The following is an 11776-nucleotide window of genomic DNA, read 5'->3' as shown; positions in this document are numbered from 1 at the left end:
AAAAAATAAAAAATAAGAAAATAACACGACCTGTCTTTTTAAAAATTCATGGTAATATAATGTATCAGATAAAACATGTAATTTATTCTGTTTTTTATTCTTGCAGCACAATTGCTGAGTTTCTGTTTTAGGGTGACTAACCTCAGGTAACTTGACAGACGCTACTGGAGCGTCAGTGTTTACTTCCTGTGTGAAAGGTGAAATTCCCCCTGCGAAGTTCCCTCGCACACTGTATTCCTTTGGCGAATTGGGCAGCTTTCTAACTTTATTAGAAATTACTGAAACTACGTGACTGAGGAAAGACTTCATCAGTGTCAAATATGTCGTCTGATAAACCAGTCGGACCTGCCTTGCCCCCGATGTTCAGAAAAGAGAGCGACGAAGACTCTGACAATGAAGAAGGATGTAAGTATGAAACCTAATATATTTTGCCAGAGACCCTTAGACATTCGTACATTAAATCCAACGTTGTATTAATCACCAACAGTTTTAGTTGTTTATTATTTTTCTTCCTGAACTCTGTAGTCGCTGGCCCGGCTCTGCCTCCGGGCTATAAACGGGGAGAACCGCCGAGCTCCTCAGATGAGAGTGAGCAGGAGGTGTCGGTCAAAAGAGCCAAGACAAAACACACACCTGGAGACAGACCTGCGGAGTAGGTTCACTAGTGAATTATAAATTACCACTTTCTGATAAGGCATTTTTTTAAAAGGTTTTACAAGTTGTAATCGATCTGTTGATGATTACTATATAATTAACTAATGCTTTATAGATCTGTTATAAACCATTAATAATAACAACTTTTGGGTTGCCAGGTTGTGAAAAACTAGCCATTGATAATGCCATTAATTACAACTTAAAACCACTTTATAAATTATGTCTTCTCAGAAAATGCTAATGAATTAGCAACATATGTCTTTTGAACAGGGTGGAGAAATCAAGGAAACAAGAAGAAGAAGATGATGGTTTCTTTGGACCAGCTCTCCCACCAGGATTTAAGAAACAACAGAGCTCACCAGAAAGGTGAGCAATTACGTTTTATAGTTTATTCCAGTGAAGTAGAAGAAGTGAATATAATTAGTTGAGGATAACAGTGTGGATAAACAGTCAATTATGGAAGCTGTAACTTCCTTGTGTTCCCGCAGGCCACCTGTGCTGGGACCAGCTTTACCTCCTGGGTTTCGCAGAGCAGCATACGATAATGATGATAATAATGATGGTGAAGATGGAGAGGGTTTCCCAGGGCCTGCCCTACCTCCAGGGTACCAGCCTGAGCCCTCCAGCAGTGAAGGAGAGGATGAGGATACAATTGGACCCATGCCAGCCAAGGGGCCTATAAAGGACTCTGTGGCTCAGGACTTTGAGCGCAGAGCACGAAAGATGAAAGAGAAGCTGACAGGAGATGTGAGTCCTCATTTGTTTCCCCCAGTTGTATCTGCATAGTCTCTGTACAAACTCTTCAGGTAAACATGTATGGATTCACCTCTCAACACAAAAGCATAAAATGAGCATAAAAGCACAGTAGCAATATTTACGTGACATATTTGGGGCTAGTTCTCCTCCTACTCCTGTTCTTTTTTTTTTGCCTTTTAAAGTTTTCTTCCTCTGCTGTCTGAATTCGATCCTGTGTGTGTTAATGTGTAAACAGAACACTCCTGAGGAGCTGACCAGAGAAACATGGATGACAGAGCTCCCACCAGAACTGCAGCACATTGGCTTAGGGGCTCGAACTTTCAAGAAGAGATCGGGTCCAGAGAACAAAGACCGCTCCATTTGGACAGACACACCAGCAGACAGGGAGCGCAAGGCCAGGGTAGTTAATGAAAAACAACTTATCTTTATTCTTATTCTTATTCATCTTCTTGCCTATATATTACACCCCTGTATTTCATGGGTCTATTCTTGACTAATAGGAACGCCTTGAGGGGAAGAAGAAGGGTGAGTCAGAGAAAGACAGTGTCCCTCATGTCTCCCACAAGGACTTGGAAATGGCAGAGAAAGTGTCTAAGTATAATGTAAGTGATATTACCTCATCATTCTTTTTTTCCTGAATGTCCCCAGATACAGTTAATGTCAGATGTAATGCACATTTTAAAAGTTCACATTAAACTCAAATTTCTCTACCCACTCCCTGTTATCAGGAGTCTAAACGTGCGGAGTCTCTGGTTAGTTTGCACACAAAGAAGATGAAGGAGAAAGCAAAGGAAAAGGCTGACAAACCAGTGGAGAGGAGACCGTTTGATCGGGATGAAGATCTGCAGGTGAATCGCTTTGATGAAGCACAGAAGCAGCGGCTACTGAAGAAATCTCAGGAACTCAACACACGGTTCTCCCACAGCAAGGACAAAATGTTCCTCTAACAAACTGTCAAAAGATAATGTGTCCAAATGTGCAGACCTCCAGCTACAGTTCAGCTAGTGAAATTTTCATAAAGCGTTTTCACGACATGGACTGTTTCTACAGATACTGATGTGTTACACAAATGGAGAATTTAATTTTGTGAAGAAAAAAAAACTAAATTGCTACAACAAATATTTCAAGCTGTTATAAAGCAGAAGCCAATGGCGCTAGCATTTTTCTAGGAGTGAGTATATTATGTATGAGTAAAACAATCCTTTTCTTAAACCTTTATTTGCCTTTATGTAAAACCTTTTGTACAGATTGCTGTAAAATGCATTGTTATGCTGCATACACCCCTTGTAGCTTTGCAGTCTTTCCAGTGTCCAGAAAACTGCTCTTCCTAATTATTTTATCTCAAGATGATTAAACTTTGTTTTTTTTAAACCCATGTGTTATTTTTTCCGAGTATCTAAAGGTTTTGAAAAGTCTTTAAAAAAATCAGTTTCATAAAAGATGAACCCTGCAGAAGCCTTTTCTTATCAAAGCATATTTAATTTTGTGCGTCTCGAGGAACGTGAAACTGTTGTGGGCCTTCAGGGTTGCCATACTTTGTTTTGCGCATGCGTTTGGCGGTTGCATTGAGTACCTCTGAAAAGCATCGTCTTAAAACATGTCAGAGAAAGGAGAAGTTGATTTAACTGGTGCCAAGCAGAACACGGGTGTGTGGCTTGTAAAGGTGCGTACATAGCCCTTTTAATAGCGCTAGTTTATTGGGATATTTAAATTAGTTACCATTTTAAACAGCAGCAAAGGCTAAGAGACATGTAGCTTAGCGTCCCCCGGAACGAGCGAATGCGTTGTAGCTAACGCTGGCTAACTTAGCTAGCCACATCACAACTACTCAACATACAATTACGTTTTAATTATCAACACGCTATGTAACTTGATTTATCTAGAGCACAGCGTTTGGCAGCAGCTGAGGTCTGAAGAAAGTTGCACCTTCGATGGAAAAGTGTGTTGCAACTGTTAGTAGAGAACCGATAACACAGGCTAACACAAGTAAAGTAATGTGTTTGCATGAAGATGGCAAACATAGCTCCTACATTTACGATAATGCCACAGCGAAAGGTTTTTGTCATGGAAAAGTGGGAGACTTAGGTCTTTTGATTTAATTTCAGTTATTGAACCACCACAGGTCAGTATGAATTGGTATGTGAGGGTCATAAGCAGTTAGTCATGGTACTTAAATGGAAAAATTGACACTACTGTAATATCAATTACAATATAAATATTAGTATCAATTACAGTAGAGTCTTTATTGTGACATATTTATAGATGAGGTAGTATTTTACGACTTTCCTCGGAAAACCTTTAGCCTGAATGGCAAGGCAACTGAGTTTAATCGCCTGACCAAACATAGCTGCTTAACAGTAAACAAACACTGACTTAGACTGACTTATCTGAAGTGATCATTTGCTTCTAGAAACTGAAGTTGGCCAAACTGTATGAAACCTGCCTGGAGGATTCTTTAGTGCAAAATCTGTTCATGCAGAAAATGACAATATATGAGACGACTGTGTGTTTTTTTAGTTTAGGGAAATACTGTCAGTAATGTGATTCAGCTCATAATGTTAAAGATATCAGCCCAGTCAAAGTTATCCTTTGTTAATGTCCTTTATGAAAACAGCCCTCATAAAATATACCCGTCTTTCTCCATGCAGGTGCCCAAATATCTCTCTCAGCAATGGGCAAAAGCAACTGGCAGAGGAGAGGTCGGGAAACTCCGAATCTGCAAGTATGTGAAACAACTGAGCATCAGTAAAATAGTAGTAGTCAGCCTGCCAAGTTTAAGTTATTTATGAGTGTCTCTTTGTTTAAGGCAAGGGATGTAGTCAGTACACAACATGTTGTACATTTGGAAAGGGAAGAGAGAAAATTGAAATTCAGTGTGTGCTGATGAAGGATAAACTAGTGGTGAACTACAAGCAGTGGTTTGTTGTTATAGTTTTACCAATGCATTTCAGATGAATTTGAATGGCCTGTTATTGTTACCAATCAATTTATCCTAATTTTGTTCATTATTTTTATCTCCAAGGAAAGGGAACCAAGGAAAACCAGAGGTAAGCGATGTTTAAAAGAAGTGCAATTCATCCTGGTGATGGACATCACATCTCCCACAGACCATGCCATGTACAGTGCAATATCTGAATTTGTACTCACGTTGTGGGGTTGTTATGACTTTGCTCTCTCTCGAGATGATGTACACATGTAATACATACGCAGTAATTTATGACTGCCATCATTATGGTGTAGTGCAGATGCATTCTTCATTCTGAATTTTATTAATAACCGATGATGTCGCTTCTTTACAGGTCAGTTTCACTTTGAATGAAGAGCTGACTGTGATTCAGGGTATAGAAGACAAAACGGTGTCTGCGCCCCGAGACCACCCGTTCACCATGCAGTCAGTGGGAGGTCAGATGTTGGCAGTCTTCACAGAAAGTTCATCAGGTGAGTTTCTGTTTTCATCTTTCAGCTTAGCAAGAGGATGCTAAGTGTCTGCTTTATTAGTTTTCTGTGATATAAATGATCTGTTTGTACTAGAGCCCAGAGGTAAGTTCTGTCAGGTGGCGGAGGCGCCCATCCCATGCTACTCTTTGTACAGCTTGCTGTTGTCATGCACAGTTCTTCCCTTGCCTGTCCCTGCTCATCTCGTGTTTTGTGAATTTTCAGCACATTTTTCCTAGAGTGTGAAGTTGTCCACAGTTCTAACAGTGCACAAATGAGAAATGTACTGTACATAATGGACAAGTAAACACTCAATGGAAAATAGAAGAGAGCTGGTCTGTTGAAAATTTGTCTTCATCCAGTCTGATCTGTGTTTCTGTCTCTATAAGGGAATTTCAGCTTAAGCGTGTGATCACCTGTCACTCATTTGTCGTGGTTTGACCTTTTCAGTCTGCTACCAATCACCTCAGCAGATTGGGTATATGATCAGGCACAATGGCCCCATTTGGAATTAATTTAACATAGAGTAGATCAATATCGACGCAAATCATTCCTGAATTTGGAGTTGATTGAATTTGTGCATGGGTTTCTTTGGTTTGGTTTTAATTTCACCAGCCTTGTCTGCCCTCTGAATGTAATGAAGGCATTTTGTGGCTATGGGTGCTGGTGAGCTTGTGCTACTGTGCTTATTTTGGGACACCAATTTGTGTGTGTGTGTGTGTGTGTGTTAGGGCTGCACAGTTGAAAGTGTTTATTTTTTTTAGCCACAGGCATTTCAGAAGTCTGATATGTCTTGATATGAAATTTTCTTTTCCAATGGAAACCTGAATGGAAATCCAGTAAAGTCTTCACTATTTAACTTAAAACTGTAGAAATGCTTTGGTACCAAAGTGTTTTTTATGTAAAATATGTTATTTTATTAAATAATAAGTATTTGTGCAGCCCTGTCATGGGTGTGTATTTTTGCTGGGACAGGGTATCTGTGCTCGCTTTTTGTAAGGGCATGCTTGCTTTGCTCATGCGCACGCGCGTGTACTCATCAGAGATTACACAGAGGAACTCTGTGTGATTAAACGTTTTCGTGTGCGACTAAACCCTGGGTGTGGTTCTTACTGTTCGATCCCCTCCTCCCTCCGTCTTCCATCCCCTGTATTTTCATGTTTACCATCCCTCCCTCCCTCCCTCCCTGTAGGCCAGTCAGAAGAGAGATCTGATGGCAGCAGCTCAGGTTCGGGGGCGGGGGCAGGTCCAGGTGAGTCCTCCGCGTTGCCAGCGAGTGACATAGTTCCACCATTGGGAATCAGACGCACTGTCAGTGTCAGTTTGTTTTTTTGTTTGTTTTTTTTAATAAATGGCGTTTGTAGTATCACAGTAGTAACCCACATACATGCTTTGGAAGATGCATGTATTGGTACCAAAACTCTAGACACCTTGACACCATGTAGCGCCCACTTTTGCCATGTGTCCTCTTCTCTTTATTAGCAAAATTGTACCATTCATATCAAGCGTCTGCACTTAGTTTGCACTGTCTTGACTGGAGTGATTGAAATGTGGTCAGACTGGGTTAAGACTGCGCTTGAGCACAGTGCTACCTGCTCGGTGTAATGGCTGTAATGTGATTTATGACGTGTTCGCAGATTGATATCTGACTCTCATAAATGGTAGTTTAGATCTACTCAATGTGCATCAGCAAAACGTCCTTCAAAACTACATATAACTAAGCTAAGACTCTGTGATGTGATCAAGTGGCATCTTCGGTGATGTGTTGTTAAAGAATTGGGCTTTTTTGTCTTTTACCTGCTCAGTGTATTTAAATCATTCATTCACTTAATTTTCTTTTTGATTGGTGAAAATTAGTAAAGCTGTTGTATTTAAGACAAACTGTCTAGGTCCTCAACTCCTACAGCCAGCGGACTCTTGCTTATCCTTAGAAGGCCAAAGCAACTACTGACTTTTGAATAGTTCATTTGCACTCTAAGCAAGTGTGAAAATCAACAGTAGTGTATTAACATGCATGTAAAGAAGCAGTATCAAAGAAACCACAGTAATCAGTTTTGAAAATGTTGCTTAGTTAAGGTTAGTTATGATCTCCATTCTGAGCCAGTAGCCGGCCATTGTGGCTGATTTGGAAACTGTCTTGGAAAAAGTGGTTGTGTGACTTTTTGTTGTTGTTGTTGTTGTTTGTTTTGTTTTTGTAGAAAAAAGAAATTCACTGACTGAATTATAATTAACTGTGGACATAATAATAGTAATACCATTGAATAATAGATGAACTTTTCACATTTGACTTGTGTTATTATAATCAGATTGTGATGAGTAACAGAAACACCCTTGATTGCCCTGACATATTTCTTTCAACTTTAGGACAGAGCCTGGACCAAACTACACTGAACAAAAATATAAATGCAACACTTTTGTTTTTGCTCCCATTTTTCATGAGATGAACTCAAAGATCTAAAACATTTTCTATATCCACAAAATAACCATTTATCTCAAATATTGTTCACAAATCTGTCTAAATTTGTGATAGTGAGCACTTCTTTGCAGAGATAATCCATCCCACCTCACAGGTGTGGCATATCAAGATGCTGATTAGACAGCATGATTATTGCACAGGTGTGCCTTAGGCTGGCCACAATAAAAAGCCACTCTGAAACGTGCAATTTTGCTTTATTAGGGGGATCTGGGGGAGTCAGAAAACCAGTCAGTATCTGGTGTGACCATTTGCCTCACGCAGTGCAACACATCTCCTTCGCATAGAGTTGATCAGGTTGTTGATTGTGGCCTGTGGAATGTTGGTCCACTCCTCTTCAATGGCCGTACGAAGTTGCTGGATATTGGCAGGAACTGGAACATGCTGTCGTATACGCCGATCCAGAGCATCCCAAACATGCTCAATGGGTGACATGTCCGTTGAGTATGCTGGCCATGCAAGAACTGGGATGTTTTCAGCTTCCAGGAATTGTGTACAGATCCTTGCAACATGGGGCCGTGCATTATCATGCTGCAACATGAGTTGATGGTCGTGGATGAATGGCACAACAATGGGCCTCAGGATCTCGTCACGGTATCTCTGTGCATTCACAATGCCATCAATAAAATGCACCTGTGTTCGTTGACCATAACATACGCCTGCCCATACCATACGCCTGCCCATACCATAACCCCACCGCCACCATGGGCCACTCGATCCACAACATTGACATCAAAAAACCACTCACCCACACGATGCCCTGAACAGTGAAAACCGGGATTCATCCGTGAAGAGAACACCTCTCCAACGTGCGAGACGCCATCGAATGTGAGCATTTGCCCACTCAAGTCGGTTACGACGACGAACTGGAGTCAGGTCGAGACCCCGATGAGGACGACGAGCATGCAGATGAGCATCCCTGAGACAATTTTCTGACAGTTTGTGCAGAAATTCTTTGGTTATGCAAACCGATTGTTACAGCAGCTGTCCGAGTGGCTGGTCTCAGACGATCTTGGAGGTGAACATGCTGGATGTGGAGGTCCTGGGCTGGTGTGGTTACACGTGGTCTGCGGTTGTGAGGCCGGTTGGATGTACTGCCAAATTCTCTGAAACGCCTTTGGAGACGGCTTATGGTAGAGAAATGAACATTCAGTTCACGTGCAACAGCTCTGGTGGACATTCCTGCTGTCAGCATGCCAATTGCACCCTCCCTCAAAACTTGCGACATCTGTGGCATTGTGCTGTGTGATAAAACTGAACATTTTAGAGTGGCCTTTTATTGTGGCCAGCCTAAGGCACACCTGTGCAATAATCATGCTGTCTAATCAGCATCTTGATATGCCACACCTGTGAGGTGGGATGGATTATCTCTGCAAAGGAGAAGTGCTCACTATCACAGATTTAGACAGATTTGTGAACAATATTTGAGAGAAATTATTATTTTGTGGATATAGAAAATGTTTTAGATCTTTGAGTTCATCTCATGAAAAATGGGAGCAAAAACAAAAGTGTTGCGTTTATATTTTGTTCAGTGTAGATTCATAAACTTGTAAACCCTTGTTTCTGGGGTGTTTTTTTATTTTTATTTTTATTTTTTACACATTGCACCATTGTTAACTAATAGTTTCGGCTTTCATCCTTTCTTTCTTTCTTACACACATGCAACCAGTCACCTTTCCTTCATTGAGACTTTAAGTAATTATTGAGGTTTTAATTAACTGTGCTCTTTTTCAGATAAAATAGCCTTGGAGGGAGTGGTGGTACAGAGAGCAGAGTGCAGACCTGCTGTTAGTGAAAGCTATATGAGACTAAAGAGGTGAGTATTTTTAAAATGGTGTGCAAACACAAGCTAGGGTTAAGAAACTGAACCTGCGTCCCATTTGCTATTTTAGCTGCATGAATGTAGATCATGTACTATGCTACATCTACATTATCATGTACAGTAGTATGCAAAAGTTTGGGCATTGCGCCCAGCCAGTTACATTAACTCCCATAAATGTCTGCCATGTTATAGTCTTTTTAGCCCAGTTTTGTTTACCTCATAGTCCAACATTTGTGTCACACCTATAAGTCTGGATAAAAAAATTCATCAGCGAGACTGTACTGTATGTAGACATCTTAATGTCATTGTTTCATCTCTGTTGCATGTTAAATCTTAATTACATCTATAAATAAAGGTAAACTGAGTAACTTGTATACATCTAAATATACAGCATAACCCCTTTTTATAATTTGAATAATTCAAGATTTAAAGGCACAATCTTTTTTAATTTAGTACTAATTGCAGAGCTATTGTATTACATTTAATTACATAATAGAAGTGTTCCTGTTATTATTCTTATTTCAGGTCACTTGGTGCACACAGTTTGTAATGTATTGTACTTGCCAATTAAAAATAATTTTCATTGTCTTACAGGTTACAAATAGAAGAGTCCTCTAAGCCAGCCAGGCTGTCACAACAGTTGGATAAAGCTGTCACCAGCAACTACAAACCTGTGGCCAACCATGCTTACAATGTAAGAAATAAATACAGGATACAGGATTTAGTAATCTGCTCAGTTATTTTCATCAAACTGTTTGTTGATGAGCTTGGGCAAGTATTTACCATAAATTTAAACGTCCATAGAAATACTGTTTCAAATTACTACAAATCATGAATATGTTATACTGCTGCTAAGCATATTGTTTGTTGCTGACCCTAAGGATGATGAATTTTCTATCTCAAGCAAATTTCTAGTCTTATCAATATGGACAGAAATGGAAATTAATCGGAGGAAAGACATATGCTTTCTTTAGAACATGATATGTAATACCTGACCACTGTTTGTTACTTTTTGCTGCAGCTTGAGTATGAGCGGAAAAAGAAGGAGGAGGGCAAGAGAGCAAGAGCTGACAAACAGCAGGTGTTGGACATGCTGTTTTCTGCTTTTGAGAAGCACCAGTACTACAACATCAAAGACCTGGTGGATATCACGAAACAGCCTGTGGTAAGACTAGCGGGCAACATGGGGGCTGTGGTTATAACACTATTAATACTGTCTGATTTCAAACAACACTGTTAGCCCTGGAAATTATATTCATGATGAATATGAGATTTAGTGTGACTTAAGTGCATAAAATGTGACTGATACTGCTTGTTACATCTTGTATCTGAAGTAGGTGTTGAAGCCTCTTATTTTGAGGAATGTTTACTATATGCAGGGCATGAACTTATTATACCCCTGATCCCCATACACTGAGTGAATTATATTAATCTTTTCTAATGTTTGGTCTTTTCCTTCTCCCAGAGTTACTTGAAGGAAATCTTGCGAGATATTGGCATCTACAATGTGAAGGGAACACACAAAAATACCTGGGAGCTCAAGCCAGAGTACCGACATTACCAAGGCGAGGAAAAGACTGACGAGTAGTTTCTGACCCTTTGAAAGGTCGATGCACCACCTCTTCATTTGACAGAGGTCACCCCCAGGTCGGGCCTTGGAGCTCACTCCTGATTTCCTTACAATCAGGTCACAAAACACACCAGATGATGAGGTCAAGCAAAGATTGAATTTTACAAGGAGAGGTTGTTGTATCTTCTTGTTATTTTGTAGGAGACAAAAAGGAGGGACAGTGGGAAACAACTTGAGGTTTATGCTCAAGTGCACACCATCATAGCTCCTGTAAGGCCTCAAGGTAAAAGCCCACTGGTATTTGACTTAGTTGTTTTGTCTGTCAGAGGCATAGGTTGTAGTATTTAATGAAGCAAAAGATGTGTTTATGAACTCTCGTTCTTGGCATTGAATTATTTTTCTAATGTTTTGACAAGTATATCCAGAGGGAAGGAGCTTAATGTTTAATGGATAAATGTTAACAAAGGAAAGATGTGACACTGGTAATGGCCCCTCACCACTGAACTGATGTGTTGAGGTTTCTTTTTCTACATGTGTAATGTTTTTTAGAAATACAAATTAACTGGTTTCCCCACCATGACTTGCAAAGACAAATTCTGCCTGAACTTGCATTGGCAAAATTTAAAAATCTACACCAGTGCTGTTGTGTGTTATGTTAACTGTTAATTTTAAAGTGTTTTACATTTGATTGACTTATGCAATAAATGTTTCAATAGTACGTTTTTAAAAATCTTGACTTTGTAGTAGACTGGCATCAAGCCTAATGACTCCACAGACAAAGCAGTACCACCAAACAGCCATAACAGCTTTCTTACAGCTAATCTGTTTTGTTTCATTTGGCTTAATTCTGAGTTTGAGCCCATTGTTGGCTTATTCTTTTACTACTGACATAATGTTTAAATGGCTTACCTTTTTAATGTTACACTGATCTGTACAATATTTATGTCTGTGGTTCTTAAGTCTGATGGCAGTAGCCATACTGACTGTAGAGTAGCTTAAAATGAAATTTGCTTCCACAGCTGTCGATAACTTGATAGTTCCCTAAAACTACTGATTGTAACTTTAA

The 11776-nt window shown here is 39.9% G+C and overlaps 2 protein-coding genes across 3 annotated transcripts; both read left to right on the top strand.

Moving 5' to 3' along the window:
* Nucleotides 1-194: 194 nt before the first annotated feature.
* On the top strand, nucleotides 195-2781 carry gpalpp1 (GPALPP motifs containing 1). Its single transcript, XM_056376181.1, has 7 exons — nucleotides 195-405; nucleotides 526-652; nucleotides 925-1020; nucleotides 1143-1401; nucleotides 1646-1810; nucleotides 1911-2012; nucleotides 2139-2781. Exons 1-7 carry the CDS (start codon nucleotides 321-323, stop codon nucleotides 2355-2357), a joined length of 1053 nt encoding a protein of 350 aa, XP_056232156.1. The 5' UTR covers nucleotides 195-320; the 3' UTR covers nucleotides 2358-2781.
* Nucleotides 2782-2961: 180 nt separating this feature from the next.
* LOC130182131 (general transcription factor IIF subunit 2-like) lies at nucleotides 2962-11428 on the top strand. 2 transcript variants are annotated; one of them, XM_056396795.1, is made up of 9 exons: nucleotides 2962-3073; nucleotides 4059-4132; nucleotides 4433-4457; nucleotides 4710-4848; nucleotides 6038-6097; nucleotides 9053-9134; nucleotides 9735-9834; nucleotides 10162-10305; nucleotides 10606-11428. In XM_056396795.1, the coding sequence occupies exons 1-9, from the start codon at nucleotides 3008-3010 to the stop codon at nucleotides 10726-10728; spliced, it is 813 nt and encodes a 270-aa protein (XP_056252770.1). In that variant the 5' UTR covers nucleotides 2962-3007; the 3' UTR covers nucleotides 10729-11428. The 2 variants fall into 2 exon arrangements, with proteins under 2 accessions (XP_056252770.1, XP_056252851.1); XM_056396876.1 differs by lacking the exon at nucleotides 6038-6097 and having other exon boundaries at nucleotides 2982-3073.
* Nucleotides 11429-11776: the final 348 nt, after the last annotated feature.

Source organism: Seriola aureovittata, chromosome 1 (genome assembly GCF_021018895.1).
Source record: "Seriola aureovittata isolate HTS-2021-v1 ecotype China chromosome 1, ASM2101889v1, whole genome shotgun sequence".
Lineage (NCBI taxonomy): Eukaryota > Metazoa > Chordata > Actinopteri > Carangiformes > Carangidae > Seriola > Seriola aureovittata.
The sequence above is the reverse complement of the archived record's forward strand: the minus strand, read 5'-3'. Positions and strand labels throughout refer to the sequence as shown.